At 45.2% G+C, this 18162-nt stretch overlaps 1 protein-coding gene across 4 annotated transcripts in view; it reads right to left on the reverse strand.

Moving 5' to 3' along the window:
- Nucleotides 1-12313, reverse strand: part of LOC137423018 (lysyl oxidase homolog 2) — a 182483-nt gene extending 170170 nt beyond the window's left edge. For all 4 annotated transcript variants that reach the window (XR_010983617.2, XM_068109783.2, XM_078774763.1 and 1 more), the window contains exons 1-2: nt 12208-12313; nt 4769-5089 (exon numbers count right to left, since the gene is read on the reverse strand). Coding sequence is in view for 3 of the 4 variants with exons in the window: in XM_068109783.2 (XP_067965884.2) it covers nt 4769-5078 (310 nt within the window). In the remaining variant the exon portion in view is untranslated. The remainder of the gene's footprint in view (nt 1-4768; nt 5090-12207) is intronic.
- Between the last annotated feature and the right edge of the window lie 5849 nt (nt 12314-18162).

The following is an 18162-nucleotide window of genomic DNA, read 5'->3' on the forward strand; positions in this document are numbered from 1 at the left end:
TTGTTCCTCGGTGGGGGGAGCCAATCTCTGTGTATGTTTGATTTTAAAAGTACGTCACCAAAATTGAGGGAGAGCTGTTCGAGCCTCTCAGAAAGAACAGAAATATTAAGTACCTGACAAATGTCTGCATAAGATTTGGTTCTACAAAAGTCACGAGAGAGAATTATACAAAACGTTTTCCATTGAAATTTCTATAAAAATTCCCTCTTAGTTTTTGTTAAGCCACAAAACCATGCGGATGATGCATGTTCCAAAATGGGTCTAACATACCGTAAATAAACTGTTATCAAGTCAGAAACAGGGATATTACAACGTTTTAGTTGCCGCAAAAAGTAGAGTTTTCTCTTTAAGGTTTGACACATGACCTGAACTTGAGTGCCCCATTTCAAGTTTTCTTGCACATGTTGCACATGACAAGTCAAGTTGCCGCTGCATACGACTAGTTTGTGCAAGGTCACTATGAGGACCCCAGCATTGGCTGTTTCCCATGTGGAAACCACACCGTTATACCATACAGCCTGACTTCCGATAGAGTAAAAAAAAAACTACAAATCCATGGGATATCTATGGTATTTCTAAGTATAGGCAATGCCTCCTTAGGAGGGCACAGTAAAGCCAAGCCCACAATGCGGGAACAAGGCTCAAGCGCAGAGCCAATTAGAGCGACTGGAACAACCAAGAAAGCCAAAGCAGCGCACAATGGACACACCATGCCTGGGTACAAAAATACATTTCTTTACCATGAAAATAAAATCCAAACATCGTAACCCAGAAATAAACGCCATCGCAAATCCCCACGCTTCCCACCTAAAGCAATGTTGAAAGATGGCAAAACCTTCCACCAAGAATGACCCAAGATCAAATTTAGAGTTTAAAAATATCTTCCGTTTTGACCCCTGTGACCTTAGGTCCTCACCTGCTGGGGCATGGACCAAGGGTCAAATACAATAAATCGTTACGTACAGCATCTTCAGAAAGTATTCACACCCCTCGACATTTTTCACATTTTGTTGCGTCACAGCCTGAATTTAAAATGGATCGCATTGAGATTTTTTTTGTCGCTGATCTACGCATAATACCACATAATGTCAAAGTGGAATTTATTCTTTAGAATTTTTTACAAAATAACTTGCTCTTCACTCCATCACACCTGTGCAACTCCAGATCTCTCTTACTCCCATCTTATCTCTGACGACACATAAACTTTCCAACTTCCGTCTTGGCACTCCTATACCAACCTCAATCACCACTCTTTCTTTACTGACCAACCTTGGATTTAACCACACAACACCGACCTACCACAACAACCACTTTCTAATGCTGGGTGAAGCCTTTTGGGGAAAGGTGGCACGACATTGTGATGTAATCAAACACAAGTACCAAAGAAAGGCCTGTATTGTAATGGAAGCAGAGGCCACATCCGACCAATAAAATCATTTGTAATTGTCGATTAAAATTAGCTTTGTAATGTGGCATTCTCCGATTCTGTGTGTACCTGACATTCCAGACCGTGGGCGTTAAACGTTAGTTGGTGGACGTTAAAGATACCACGGTGTCCTTCACGAAGAGTATGCGAGCTATCACCGGAACCCTCAACAAATTACAAATCCGTGCTCTAACCTACAGGGGGCACCGGCTGCAGACCCAGCAAATGATGCTACCCACCAACATGTCCTGCATAAGAAAGAAGAAGACGCTGAACAGTCAAAAAATTGAGGCAAAATTTTTTGTCACAAGGACAGAAATCTTTTGACTTATCATAGACAGATTATCATAGACATCATAGACAGATTGTCGATTAAAAATCATAAATACAAAGTTTAAAAAATGATCATAAATACATTTATCATAGACAGATTAATATTTGTATATTTCTGTACTCTCCTTTGCATTAAAATAATATTTATTTCAAGCAAATAACATCTAAATGGTCGAAGAGCAAATCAGCTTGAACATTTATTGGAATGTAAGCAAATACCACCCGTCGCTGCGCTGACGGGACATAGCAAAGGAGAGGGGGAGACAAAAAGAGGGAGGGAGAGTGAAGAGGGGGAGAAGGGGAAAGAGAAAAGGAATGGGAGAGTGAGGAGGGGGGAAGAGAAAAAGAATGGGACAGTGAGGAGGGAAGGGGAAGAGAGAGAAGGAAGGGGAGGGCTGAGGGATGAGTGGAGGGGGGGAGGATTAAGGGAGAGAAAGAGAGAGAAGGAAGAGGAGCATGAGGAGGGAAACAGGATAAGTGGGGGAGGGGAGGAAGAGGAGGAAGAAGGAGCCAGGAGAAGGATGGGGTGGGGAAGGATGGGAGCTATGAAGGGGGAGGGAAGTGATGGGGTCTAGAGGGAAAGCAAAGGTACCGGGCAACACCAGGTCCCTTCTCCCACCTCTTCTCCTCCCGCCTCCCACTCTTACCCGTCCAGCCTCCCACTCTTACCCGTCCAGCCTCCCACTCTTACCCGTCCAGCCTCCCACTCTTACCCGTCCAGCCTCCCACTCTTACCCGTCCAGCCTCCCACTCTTACCCGTCCAGCCTCCCACTCTTACCCGTCCAGCCTCCCACTCTTACCCGTCCAGCCTCCCACTCTTACCCGTCCAGCCTCCCACTCTTACCCGTCCAGCCTCCCACTCTTACCCGTCCAGCCTCCCACTCTTACCCGTCCAGCCTCCCACTCTTACCCCTCCAGCCTCCCACTCTTACCCCTCCCGCCTCCCACTCTTACCCCTCCCGCCTCCCACTCTTACCCCTCCCGCCTCCCACTCTTACCCCTCCCGCCTCCCACTCTTACCCCTCCCGCCTCCCACTCTTACCCCTCCCGCCTCCCACTCTTACCCCTCCCGCCTCCCACTCTTACCCCTCCCGCCTCCCACTCTTACCCCTCCCGCCTCCCACTCTTACCCCTCCCGCCTCCCACTCTTACCCATCCCGCCTCCCACTCTTGCCCATCCCGCCTCGCACTCTTGCCCATCCCGCCTCCCACTCTTGCCCATCCCGCCTCCAACTCTTGCCCATCCAGCCTCCAACACTTACCCCTCCCGCCTCCCACTCTTACCCGTCCCAGCCTCCCACTCTTACCCGTCCAGCCTCCCACTCTTACCCGTCCAGCCTCCCACTCTTACCCGTCCAGCCTCCCACTCTTACCCGTCCAGCCTCCCACTCTTACCCGTCCAGCCTCCCACTCTTACCCGTCCAGCCTCCCACTCTTACCCGTCCAGCCTCCCACTCTTACCCGTCCAGCCTCCCACTCTTACCCGTCCAGCCTCCCACTCTTACCCGCCCAGCCTCCCACTCTTACCCGTCCAGCCTCCCACTCTTACCCGTCCAGCCTCCCACTCTTACCCGTCCAGCCTCCCACTCTTACCCGTCCAGCCTCCCACTCTTACCCGTCCAGCCTCCCACTCTTACCCGTCCAGCCTCCCACTCTTACCCGTCCAGCCTCCCACTCTTACCCGTCCAGCCTCCCACTCTTACCCGTCCAGCCTCCCACTCTTACCCCTCCAGCCTCCCACTCTTACCCCTCCAGCCTCCCACTCTTACCCCTCCAGCCTCCCACTCTTACCCCTCCAGCCTCCCACTCTTACCCCTCCAGCCTCCCACTCTTACCCCTCCAGCCTCCCACTCTTACCCCTCCAGCCTCCCACTCTTACCCCTCCAGCCTCCCACTCTTACCCCTCCAGCCTCCCACTCTTACCCCTCCAGCCTCCCACTCTTACCCCTCCAGCCTCCCACTCTTACCCCTCCAGCCTCCCACTCTTACCCCTCCAGCCTCCCACTCTTACCCCTCCAGCCTCCCACTCTTACCCCTCCAGCCTCCCACTCTTACCCCTCCAGCCTCCCACTCTTACCCCTCCAGCCTCCCACTCTTACCCCTCCAGCCTCCCACTCTTACCCCTCCAGCCTCCCACTCTTACCCCTCCCGCCTCCCACTCTTACCCCTCCCGCCTCCCACTCTTACCCCTCCCGCCTCCCACTCTTACCCCTCCCGCCTCCCACTCTTACCCCTCCCGCCTCCCACTCTTACCCCTCCCGCCTCCCACTCTTACCCCTCCCGCCTCCCACTCTTACCCCTCCCGCCTCCCACTCTTACCCATCCCGCCTCCCACTCTTACCCATCCCGCCTCCCACTCTTACCCATCCCGCCTCCCACTCTTACCCATCCCGCCTCCCACTCTTACCCATCCCGCCTCCCACTCTTACCCATCCCGCCTCCAACTCTTGCCCATCCAGCCTCCAATACTTACCCCTCCCGCCTCCCACTCTTACCCATCCCGCCTCCCACTCTTACCCATCCCGCCTCCCACTCTTACCCATCCCGCCTCCCACTCTTACCCATCCCGCCTCCCACTCTTACCCCTCCCGCCTCCCACTCTTACCCATCCCGCCTCCCACTCTTACCCATCCCGCCTCCCACTCTTACCCATCCCGCCTCCCACTCTTACCCATCCCGCCTCCCACTCTTACCCATCCCGCCTCCAACTCTTGCCCATCCAGCCTCCAATACTTACCCCTCCCGCCTCCCACTCTTACCCATCCAGCCTCCAATACTTACCCATCCAGCCTCCCACTCTTACCCCTCCCTCCTCTCACCCCACCCCTTACCTCCTCCCACCCCACTCGTTATGGATGTCATCGGATGATCCAGAGTTGACCTGAAGGTACAGGAAGGATCATCATCCTCTCTGGAAACGGATTTCACAATAATCTGCTATGGAGGTCTATTGGTTACAAAGTCAACACAAATGAACATTTAGCTCAAATGACAACTACAGCACCTACCCGAGCCTTCACCGAAGCGGGCACTGTGTGCCCAGGTATTGGCACCCACGTAACCAAGCTCTCGGCAAGCCACCTTCGCAGACATTTGCATGAAGTTGTCATCGCAGACGGTCCCCCAGCGGCCCGCATGGAACACCTCGACCCGTCCTTCATGAGGCCTCCGCCCTGCACCGGCCAGTCGGACCTTCAGGCGGTGTGCCGCAGGCCTTCGTGTTGGTGTCGGCTCGGCTTGCGCCAAGCTAAGTAGCAACAGTGGCCAGGCACAGGCAAGGCTCATCAAACTCGTACATCGTGGTCCCTGAAGTAACATCCCTGCAGAATCTAGAGGGTGTGATATAAATTAAAAAAAGACAGGAATAATTCAAACAGGTGAAAAGAAACATGTATTTTACTGCACATAACTCAACAAATATCTACACAAAAAAGCGAGCACCTAAATTCAATAAAATCTTCATTCGCAGACCAGTTGCCACTTGCCAGGTGAATTATTTTTCCCAATAAATATCAGATACATTTTCCTGCTCTCCTTTTCAAAGTGCAACTGAACTGATGTAATCATAGGCACAACACTTTTACGAGCTTAGTGAATGTAAGCAGGCATCTTACTTACATGTTGTCAGCACCTCGCAATAATTTTGCTCACAGACAACCGAAGAAATAAATCATGCCATTAAATTATTAAATTACGGAAATATTTGCTGGAACTTGTACTTCGGTGACTGTTACTCCATTGGGTTGACAGGATGGCTGAGAGGTACGTGCACACGCCTCTAAGTGGTCTAGCCCAGGTTCGAATCCCGAGCCAGGTATAAACTGCCATCCCGGTGTTTCACAGGCAGGGTGTGCCTCGTGTTGGTTTTACGGTTAAGGTGGCTGCCTTAAGATCTTAGGGTCTTGAGAATAACACAACTTGGGTTGATTCAGCCAGAAATCCTTCCGACGTCGCCAAATTAAGTACCAGCTTACTGGTAGCAGGTGCATTAGCGGCATGGCCGCACTTCCAGAAAGTGATGCAACCAGCAGCCACAGCTGCATAAGAAACACCAGAAACAACACCAGGCAGGGTGTCCTCAATGTGTGTCCTCCAACGAATGGACGTTAAACTGGGCGTCCCATCTGCTGACATTAGTTGGAAGACGTTAAGGATCCCACGGTGTCCTTCACGAAGAGTAGGCGAGCAATCGCCGGAACCATTTACAAATCCCAAATCCCTGCTCTTACCTACATCAATGGCTCAGGTGCCCTGCATATGGAAAAATATGATCACTCCTTCTTTAACATCTGCTGCAACAACTATTAGTTACTACTTCTTTTATGGCCCCAGTTATTCCCACCTTCTTTTTGGATCGGTTGAGCGGAAATCTTGGCACCAGTCTTCAATAAACCAGCTGGCTGGACCCGACATTCAACTGGAAACGATTTCGGCAGGAATTTGGAATTTGCTCAGGATTCTGGCAAAGACTCGCCGACTTTTCACGAATGATAACATGGGATATTTAACATCCAACACCTAATTTGAGCAGACAGGTCCCCAGAGTCATCCATCTGAGGGATGGCACATTTAGTGATGCAATGCCCCAGTGGAAAATGACCACTCCAACAGTTTATACTCGGCCTTGAGAAGCAAACCTAGACTCCAGAGTTCAGGTAAGTACACTATCTCTGCACTATCCTGCGAGGTAGTCTTTCAGGCTCCGGAGGATGCATTGAGGAAGAGTCAAAAAGTTTTTTCTCCTTACTAAGACTTCCTGAGCAATTGGGGTTCGACTTCAACACCATCGAATATGTGACACTTTTCGGAAACAACAAGAGGAATTGGGGTCAGGGGGGAAAACGTCTTGACCTCGACTCACAGAATTCGTTAAAATTGAACATCGGACATATTTTGGAAAACAAAGTCTTGGGTCATTGAAGAGCAGGGAGGTAACATGAGAGAGAGAGAAAAAATTTGTATACAGAATCGAGGCTCATGTAAGAGTTAAAACATTGAACATGAAAACATGCACAGACACATAAAACATACAATGAAGGGAGTGGGAGATAAGAGGGGGAGAGAGAGAGGGAAGCACACAAGCACAATAACAGGAGAGAACAAGGATGTCGGTAGATCTGTGGAAGGGGGACGGGGGACAGGTACACGGTATAAAGCAAATGAACACAACTAGGAATTTCACTACTAGGAATTTCAGAAAAGAAGTTGAGGATTGAAAGAGGCGGATTTGGGGTGTTTTAACCTGGGTAGAAAAGATCAAGGTTTTGGATGGGGGAAGATAAGTGATGGTGGTGAACAACTGTTTTGAAGACCTGGAGGGAGGAGAGAGATTGAAGAGATTGAGGGAGTTTGTTCCAGAGGTGGGAGAAAAGAGAAATGAAAGAGTGAAGGTGAATAGAGAGTCTTGATTTTGACAATTTCACCAGAAGAGGGTTGCTGGCAGATCTTGTGCGGCTGGTAGGAATATTTGGGGGACAGAGCACAGACAGAGCAGGGGGAGTAAGGCCGGAGAGGAGTCGGTAGAAGACAGAGAGACCACCAACCTGCCTATGGTGAGAGAGAGAAAGGCCCTCAGAATCAGCTTCATCGCAGGAGATACCAATGATTCTGACAGCTTTGGTTTCAACAGCATGAAGACGAGCTAGGTGTGAGGCAGGGGCACCGGCCCAGAGGGTAGAGCAGTATTCCACTGAGCTGAGGATTAAAGCTTTGTATGTGGTGAGGAGCTCAGGTGTGCCAAGGAAGGACTTCGCATGATGGAGGATGCCCAGTCGGCGACTGGCTTTGGAGGCCAGCTTGTAAATGTGGTTTCCCAAGAAAGATCATGGCAGATAATGAAGCCCAAAAGCTTGAGCGACAGAACTTCTTTAAGAGGATTGTTCAGAAAGTAGATGGGAGGGTTGTCCAGTCAGACTTTTCGGAGAGACATCGTAATAGTGTGAGATTTGTCAGGATTGAAAGACATGTTCCACTTGTTTGACCAGTCTGTGATTTTGTCCAGGTCTTCAGAGAGTGAGGAGGCTGCAGACTGCCGATCTGAGGGATGAGGTATCGAGCAGCAGAGAGTGGAGTCATCAGAAAAGAGATAGAGAGGATTTTCCAGAGAGTCGGAGAGATCATTGATGAAGACCAGAAAAAGCACAGGGCCCAGAACACTGCCTTGGGGAACTCCAGCCTGAACAGGCAGGGGAGAAGAGAGAATTCTATTCAGGGCCACACGTTGACTGCGACTGGTGAGGAAGTCTGCAAGCTATGCGTAGAGGTTTCCATGGATACCATACGAGGAGAGTTTGGTGAGCAGGGCAGGGTGCCACGATGAAAAGGTGAAAAGTTATATGCAAAGGTTAATGGAGCAACCAAGGAAATGAATTATAAAAGGAAGGAGACAGGAGAGGGGATGAAAACAGTAACCTGTGAAGAGAGATTTGATAGGTGAAAGTTAATAGTGGTGGAAAGGATCATGAGTAGAGATGGAGGATCATGATGTGAGATGGTCACAAGCTGCGACATTGAAGCCATAGAGGAAACGGTGTGATTGGATCGCTTCCACAAGCAGGAGAGAAGAGGTACAAGGGAATGAAAACGCACAGTCTGTATGGATTGTGGGGGTTTCACACAAAGGAGGAAGAATGCAGATCTCCTTTTCGGAACTGGTGAGGGTAAAGGGGGTTCAAAGAGCAGAGGGCCCAAGACTGGAATAGAGGAGGCTAAAAATAAAATCTGAGGAGCTACCAACATGGCCACAACATCTAAAAAATTATCAAAATCTCAAAAGTTTTGGACAGATTCGGACGAATCTTGGTAGACAAGTTCAGTGTGTGACATGGACGAAATGATTCGATTTTGGTGAAGATGCGGATCCAGTTACTAGAATTTTTTTACGTGATTCTTCACAATTGAGAAATGGGGTTATATAAACGATTATATATAATTGTATATACAGCAATACCCCGTTTTACGCCATTTCGACCGACGTCAAATCCGACTTTACGCCACTCATCCAGAGTAAATTTCAGTTCAGCGAACGTCATTATGTGCGACTTTACGTAACTCCGACATCATAATAGGAGGACGTGAAAAAAATATATTTAAAATAAATAAAATAGTACATAAAAATTAACAATAAAAGAAGCTAAAAAAAAACCAATTGAAAACACAATAAAAAGCACATTAAAATATTTTTTTAAATGTACGTATACGTACGCGTAGCTGCTGGTTCTCATTCAAAACAAAGGCGACGCCATATGCATTTTGTCCTGTGCTGTGGTCGTGTGCTTGCTTTGCCTTTCGCTGTTATTTTTGTGATTATTCCTTTACTGTGTAAAACAACCAACGCAACGTGGCAACGGCGAAACATGACGACGATGCCGGCTCGGACGACCGTGACCGTGTCATGCCTCGAGCCGGGGTGCCTCGTCGGGCACCTCGCCGGCATCTGGCGTCGACGAACCGATCGACGTGTTCATGTGCACATGTGCATGGATTTGCAAATGCCTGCCTGTACGTCGTCGTTTCTGCGTATATCGCATCGTCCAAAAAAAAAGAAGCAAGCAACTTCGGCCGCTCGAGGAAAGACGGGGCACGCCTACGACTAGGAGGCGAGCGTCGATCCCCTGGGCGGCCGGGTTCACGGAACCCTGAGCTCATTCGTTCGTCACAGACGACACGACACGACCACCGGTGAAACGGCTCGGACACGTTGGGTAAAGCACGCCGTGGTGAAGCGGGCCGCAGAGCCACTCGGCACACAAGCCAGCTCACGGTCGACACGGCCGTGCCGGTCACCCTGTTCGAGGAGAAGACCCGACCGATAGAAAACAACGGAGGGACTCCCGACGGGGAGCGACAAAGATTCAGGGCGAAGCCGCAGCCTCCTCCAGTTATTTACTCTAGTTTTACGGTGTTTGTCTTCATTTTAAGGCATTACGCCCGGTTAACGTCAAAAACCGAGTTACGTCACGGCTTATGGAACCAATTAATGACGTAGGCCGGGGTATTGGTGTGTATATATATATATATCATGATATGTCAAAAAGTTATGAACGGATTATGACAAAACTAGGTGGATGAGTTGCCTAGGTGACAAGAACAAGCCGATTCGATTTTGGTTCAGGTCCGAATTCAGATCTGGCCTATCAGTGGGATACAAAATGTAAAATGTTCAGCGCAGTGGACGTATGTGCTTTACCGAGCGCTGTTGTCGTTTATTTTAGAGTTCTGCTACATTTTTACCACAATTTTTTTTTTGTTGTTCACAGAATCGAGGCTCGCGTAAGAGCTAACACATTGAACATGAAAACATGCACAGACACATAAAACATGCAATGAAGGGAGCTGGAGACAAGAGGGGGAGTGAGGGAAGCACACAAGTACAACAGCAGAAGAGGACAGGGACGTCGGTAGATCTTTGGAAGGGGGAGGGCTGGGGGAAGGAGGGAGGGGTACACGGTATAAAGCAAATGAACACTTCTAGGAATTTCACTACTGGGAATTTCAGGAAGGTAGTTGAGGATTGAAAGATGTGGATTTGGGGTGTTTTAAGGAGGGTAGAAAAGATCAAGGTTTTGGATTGGGTAAGACAAGAGATGGTGGTGAAAAGCTGTTTTAAAGACCTGGAGGGAGGAGAAGGATTGAAGAGAGTGAAATTATTCCCAATGTAGAGTTTTATAACAACCAATTCTCTGCAAGCTACCATTGATACAGATATCTTATTTTTCAAATTATGTAGACCGTTCAAAAAGTTTCTTGGAATTATAGACACACTCAGAATAGTCAATGAAACGCTAAATGGATGATTTTTCAGGATATAATGTGATTAATTAGTGTAAAAACAAAAGTATTAAAACGTGGTATTTATTGGACTATTCTGAGTATCTGGTTTAGAATCTTTTTGATCGGTCCTCACGCATCATTCCCAAGAAGCCATATGAGGACATCACCTTGATAGGGGTTTTTTGGAGTTGTATGCATGTTATATGAGTGGAGTTGTATGCATGTTATACGAGTGGAGTTGTATGCATGTTATACGAGTGGAGTTGTATGCATGTTATACGAGTGGAGTTGTATGCAGGTTATACGAGTGGAGTTGTATGCATGTTATACGAGTGGAGTTGTGTACATGTTATACGAGTGGAGTTGTATGCATGTTATAAGAGTGGAGTTGTATGCATGTTATACGAGTGGAGTTGTGTACATGTTATACGAGTGGAGTTGTATGCATGTTATACGAGTGGAGTTGTGTACATGTTATACGAGTGGAGTTGTATGCATGTTATAAGAGTGGAGTTGTATGCGTGTTATACGAGTGGAGTTGTATGCGTGTTATACGAGTGGAGTTGTATGCGTGTTATACGAGTGGAGTTGTATGCGTGTTATACGAGTGGAGTTGTATGCGTGTTATACGAGTGGAGTTGTATGCATGTTATACGAGTGGAGTTGTATGCGTGTTATACGAGTGGAGTTGTATGCATGTTATACGAGTGGAGTTGTATGCATGTTATACGAGTGGAGTTGTATGCGTGTTATACGAGTGGAGTTGTATGCGTGTTATACGAGTGGAGTTGTATGCGTGTTATACCAGTGGAGTTGTATGCTGGTTATACGAGTGGAGTTGTATGCATGTTATACGAGTGGAGTTGTATGCGTGTTATACGAGTGGAGTTGTATGCATGTTATACGCGTGGAGTTGTATGCATGTTATACGAGTGGAGTTGTATGCATGTTATACGAGTGGAGTTGTATGCATGTTATATGAGTGGAGTTGTGTGCATGTTATACGAGTGGAGTTGTATGCATGTTATACGAGTGGAGTTGCATGCATGTTATACGAGTGGATTTGCATGCATGTTATACGAGTGGAGTTGCATGCATGTTATACGAGTGGAGTTGCATGCATGTTATACGAGTGGAGTTGCATGCATGTTATACGAGTGGAGTTGTATGCGTGTTATACGAGTGGAGTTGTATGCATGTAATACGAGTTTAGTTGTATGCATGTTATGAGTGGAGTTGCATGCATGTTATACGAGTGGAGTTGTATGCATGTTATGAGTGGAGTTGCATGCATGTTATACGAGTGGAGTTGTATGCATGTTATACGAGTGGAGTTGTATGCATGTTATGAGTGGAGTTGTATGCATGTTATATGAGAGTTAGCGGTCGCATTTGCCCCTTAAGTAATTCCTTAAAAACTTTAAAGTCTTAGCTTAAAAATTCGAGGGTTTTACTGCATTTCACAAGTGCAGAGCATTTTGCAGACACGTGTGGAGCAGACAAGTTCCTAACGGACACCGAAACAGTTCCTCCGCATCGTTATTAATGGTTTCGCAAAGTAGCAAAACACAAGTCTGGAGCAATCGCAGGAAAATGAACCGAAAATGACGTAAAACAATCGGACAGAGTTTTTCCCGTGGGCGAAAAGTTGAGATTTAAACGCAACTGAACTCACCTAGGAGGACGATCGGAGCCGCTCCAGGTGCGCACCGCGTCCGCTCAGGTGCGACCCCTCCACACTGCTCCGGTTCAGCTGCAGAGGGAATGACCGGCGGTGAGTGCAGCGGCCAGACCGAGACACCGAGCAAGCGCATTGTGGTTGGTCGGTCCGCCTTGTCGGTGGCCACGCCTCCAACACGCTCTGTACATGAGCAAGTACATCAGGAAACTTTGACATGTACCGGTACAAAACACATCCCGTGTGGATGGATACAGCCTACAGGTGAAGAAAATACAACCCTCCTCTCACAAACCTTCACAACATCGACAAGGACGACAGGCGACAGCCTGGGTGGTGTTTATTTAATTAATGATATTGTCCAATGGAGAACCCTGGAAAAAATCTCACACGTCAACCCGTTATATGTATGCGTAAGAAGAAGAAGAAGAAGAAGTCATTCGAGGGAAGTTCAAAAGGTTGGACGAACAGGTACTCGAGAATCGAGATTGTTGGTCAACTTGTTTGCTCAGTTCCACACATGGGAGTTTAACGCAGCAGGAGGAGGTCAATTGGACCATCCTGCCTGTGCTATATCAACAACACGTTAATTCAATCCATTTGATTTTTAGTCTCGATCCAAACTGGATGAGGGTCTGTGGCGACGCCTCTGTCTGTTTGTCTATCCATGTATATGTCTGTCTATGTGTGTGTCTGTCTTTCTGTCTGTCTTTATATGTGTCAGTGTGTATGTGTATATGAATGTGAGAGTGAGAGTGAGAGTGAGAGTGAGAGTGAGAGTGAGAGTGAGAGTGAGAGAGAGAGAGAGAGAGAGAGAGAGAATGAGAATGAGAATGAATGTATGTCTCAGTGTGTGTGTCCACAATTTATATTCTTCCTTTAAAATGTTTTTTTTTCTACAAACGCCTTTTTTTTTTGTATACAACATCGAGCCTTGTATAAGAGCTAACATTAATGACAAAAACAAAAACTAACACATAAAACATATGACAAGTACAAATACATTCAAAGTACACCGCCCCATGCCAAATAATTAAATATCCTACAGCGCAGCATTGCTGGGGCGCCTCTGGCGCCCGGCAATACCGCAGTGCAGCTCATTGAGGCTGCATTGGGAGGGAGAGGTGTACACTAATTGATTGATTAATTGTATAATTAAAATCAATAAAAGATTATCACAAAATATTTTCTTAATCAATTGGCTAATAGCATAACTAAACCACTAGTGCTTCATCCGAAGATGTATCTTTTAGAAATTTAATCTCATTAATAAAAAATTAAATATTTATTGATTAATCAATAAATAATTGATCGATTAATCAATAAATAATTAATCGATTCAATCATTAATCAATAAATCAAAAATATCCTTGATAGCCACATCACTTGGTCACTGTCATGTCCAAATATTATCTTCCCAGCTCAAAAGGTGCCTGAGATATTGGCCAAATGAGAAAGAAAATAAATAAATGATTAATAATGAAAATAAATAAATAATAATCATGAAAAAATTAAATTTTGAATCAATTCGGTCACAGAACACATAAACCACCACCATTTCATCAGAATCTGTAACTGAAAAAAAAAAAAAAAAATTTAATCGAATAATTAAATAATTAATCGATTAATTGATTGATTGATTAATCAATAAATCAAAAATATCCTTGATAGCCACATCACTTGGTCACTCATGTCCAAATATTAGCTTCCGACCTCAAAAGGTGCCTGAGATATTGGCCAAATGAGAAAGAAAATAAATAAATGATTAATAATGAAAATAAATAAATAATAATGATAAAAAATTAAATTATTAATCAATTCGGTCATAGAACACAGAAACCACCACCATTTCATCAGAATCTGTAACTTAAAAAAAAAAAAAATTCGTCATTAATCGAATAATTAAATAATTAATCGATTAATTGATTAATTCATAAATCAAAAATAGCCTTTGCAGCCAAATCACCTGGTCACTGTCATGTCCAAATATTATCTTCCCAGCTCAAAAGGTGCCTGAGATATTGGCCAAATGAGAAAGAAAATAAATAAATGATTAATAATGAAAATAAATAAATAATAATCATGAAAAAATTAAATTTTTAATCAATTCGGTCACAGAACACATAAACCACCACCATTTCATCAGAATCTGTAACTGAAAAAAAAAAAAAAAAATTTAATCGAATAATTAAATAATTAATCGATTAATTGATCGATTGATTAATCAATAAATCAAAAATATCCTTGATAGCCACATCACTTGGTCACTCATGTCCAAATATTAGCTTCCGACCTCAAAAGGTGCCTGAGATATTGGCCAAATGAGAAAGAAAATAAATAAATGATTAATAATGAAAATAAATAAATAATAATGATAAAAAATTAAATTATTAATCAATTCGGTCATAGAACACAGAAACCACCACCATTTCATCAGAATCTGTAACTTAAAAAAAAAAAAAATTCGTCATTAATCGAATAATTAAATAATTAATCGATTAATTGATTAATTCATAAATCAAAAATAGCCTTTGCAGCCAAATCACCTGGTCATTGGCATGTCCAAATATCAGCTTCCTAACTCAAAAGGTGCCTGAGTTAATGGTCAGAAGAGAAAGGAAATTTAATTAATTAAATAAGTACTTAATTAATCGCTAATAATTAAATAACTCCTCAATTAATTGATTATTCAAAAAACAAAAAATAACTTTTTTGAGAAAGGACTTGTTCACTACTGTGCCGAAATTTCAGCTTCCTAGCTCTAAGGATGGCTGAGATATCGTCCGGACAAACAAACAAGAAAACAAGAAAACAAACAACCAGAATGAAAACTGAGTACTCCCTTTCAGCGTGCGTCACTGCCGAGCCCCCTTCGGTGCCCAGCAATGACCATTTGCAATGCCTGGAGATGGCATAGGAAAGCTGCGGTGTACAATAACGGAATTGGGAGACAAGATGGGGAGAGAGAGGGAATCACACAAGTTCAACATTTGAGAGCAGGGACATCGGGAGATTTGTGGGAGGGAGAGGGCTTGGGGGGAGGAGGCATGGGAAGTGGGGGGGTGAGGGGGGGTGGGAGAGGTATAAAACACAGGATATTGCTTGGGCTTCCAGGAAAGAAGTCGGTATTTCAAAAAAGTGGCTCTGTAGTGAATTAACAGGGGTAGAAAAGATCAAGGTTTTGGATGGGGGAAGATAAGAGATGGTGCTGAACAGCTGTTTTAAAGACCTGGAGGGAGGAGTGGGATTGAAGAGAGTGACGGAGTTTGTTCCAGAGGCGGGAGTAAAGAGGAATGAAAGAGTGAAGGTGAGCAGAGAGTCTTGATTTTGGCAATTAAACCAGAAGACGGTTGCTGGGAGATATTGTGCGACCTGTAGGAGTATTTGGGGGACAGCGCACGGACAGGGCTGGGGCAGCTCGGCCGGAGAGGCGTCGGTAGAAGACAGAAAGACCACCTACCTGCATGCGGTGAGTGAGTGAAAGGCCTTCGGAGTCAGCTTCATCGCAGGAGATTCCAATGATCCTGAAAGCTTTGGTTTCAACAGCGTGAAGCCGAGCTAGGTGTGAGGCAGGAGCACTGGCCCAGAGGGGAGAGCAGTATTCCATTGAGCTGCGGATGAAATCCTTGTATGTGGTGAGGAGCTCAGGTGTGCCAAGGAAGGACTTCGCACGACGGAGGATGCCCAGTCGGCGACTGGCTTTGGAGGCCAGCTTAGCAATGTGGTTTTCCCCAGGAAAGATCATGGCAGATAGTGAGACCCAAAAGCTTGAGTGACAGAACTTCTAATCTCCCAAAATTTTGAACGAAATTATTTTTGTTAACATAGTGAACCTGACTAATATTTTAACTTTGACTCCGAAGGTAAACACCACACAGGTCAAGATCTTCAATTTCTCCTGGATGCACTACCATGGACTACATTTCTTCCCAATTTTTTTTTCACCAGGCACGACGATATCTATACTACGTTTTCTTCTTTTGTCTTTGTTTTTCATCTCAGATAATCATGTTTGCAATCTGTGGCATTCAGACAGGAAATGTCTACCTGCACAGGCCTTTGCACCTGTTTTGCCTCAAAGTCATACATCTCTGCTATGTCCTGTTTTTCTTTATTTTGTCCTATTCAATTGAATTAGCTATTTTCCTCCAACTAAATCCCTGGTGTTGGGCTAGCGGCTAGGGTGCCGGCTTAGGATCCTGGGTTCGAATCCCGGTCGATCGCTGAATTAACGCCAGGGGGGTTGACTCAGCCTGTCATCCTTCCGAGGTCGGCTAATTGAGTACCAGTTCACTGGTAATTCCCTGTTTGTCGTTAAAGGCGGCAAAAAGGGTTGGCGTCAGGAAGGGCATCCGGCCGTAAAACATTGCTTCAAATAGGGGACCGAAAAACAACAACAACCACGGTTCCCGAAAAAGGCCAACCCCCGCTTTGCGGGGAAAAATGGCCTCTAAAGGTGTTTTTTTTTTTTTTTTTTAAGTCGCAAGTCTACAAGAGCTCCGCATGGTTGTTGCTGTTGTTCTTGTTGGGGTCGATTTTTGAAATGTGCGCCCATTGGTCAGATAGTTGTCGGACCCCACCCACATTTGTCGCTTGACTCCACCCACCATGTCACCCAGAAATAACATGGCCACCATCTTGGTTTTCTTGTGGGCCTATGATGTCAGGCCTGTAGGCCTTTGCTGATTATACACTAACCCGTTTGTTTTGTTGGATTTCCTTTGGCTCTGTTTGGGTCGAGTGTTACGATGAGGGACGCTGAAAAATCAAATCACATATTGAATAAAAATTATTAGCAAGGTTAAATCAAGCCTGTCAGCACATCTGTATGTACATGCCTCCCTAAAATAATTAAGTGGGCCTAAGACCGTCTATTGACCTCTGCTGATTATACACTGACCGGATTTGTTGCGTCAGATTTCCATTGGCTTTGTTTGGGTCGAGTGTTACGATGAGGGACCCCAAAAAATGTAATCATATGTCGAATAAAATTATTAGTAAGGTCTAATCAAGCCCGTCAGCACACACGGTAAATGCCTCCCCCCAAAAATAGCGTCACATATTATAATATGTGAAGTGGTATACAAGCCAAAAATGTTTAAATCGAATTCCTTATCCTAAAAATCTGAAATTGATCAGATCACATCATCTATGACACATTTGTATTGAAATATTAAATTTATGACATAATGGGTCACATGGTTTGGCAGCCATGTTGGATTTAACCGAAAAACTTTTTAAAAACATCTTCTCCCAAACCACCAAATCGATTGACTCAAAACTTTATGTGCGTCATTGACTGGGCATGTCGATTAAAAGATGATCACGAAAACACCATTGGTCACAAGGTGTGGCAGACATATTGGATTGAATGAATGAATGAATAATTACATCTCTGAAACCGCTCACCCTATCAATGCGAAATTTTACAAATATCATCTAACAGCACTGATGCATATAGTTTGAAAATGATGACGTCATAGGTCACTTGGTTTGGCAGCCATATTGGATAGAAAAACGAACCTTATCCCATCAACACGAAACATAAACAAACGTGATCCCCTACCCATACATATGCAGAGTGTACATTTTTAAAATGTCATATGTCATGTGGTGTGGCAGGCATATTAGCTTGAAAGCCGATTTAAAAAAAATCCCTTCTCTGAAACCGCTTCACCGATCGATGTGAAACCTGTCATGGCTGGTGAAAATGTAACACTTGAAAACAACCGAAGGGATTTAAATTCAAACTTGTTTATTTTTAGGGCAGTAAACGAGGGCATATGCCCGTTGTGGGACTATACGGAGGCATATTGGTGACACAGTCGCATTGCTCTAGTTTTGAAACATATTTCAAAGTTTCTTCACTTAGAGCATTGAATACTATTCTAAAAGTGTCCAATAACTCACATGGGAATCGCAGCCTTTCATTCTCCGTCAATTCTTCCATCA

This window comes from Myxine glutinosa, chromosome 3 (assembly GCF_964187855.1).
Source record: "Myxine glutinosa chromosome 3, kmMyxGlut1.1, whole genome shotgun sequence".
Classification (NCBI taxonomy): Eukaryota; Metazoa; Chordata; class Myxini; order Myxiniformes; family Myxinidae; genus Myxine; species Myxine glutinosa.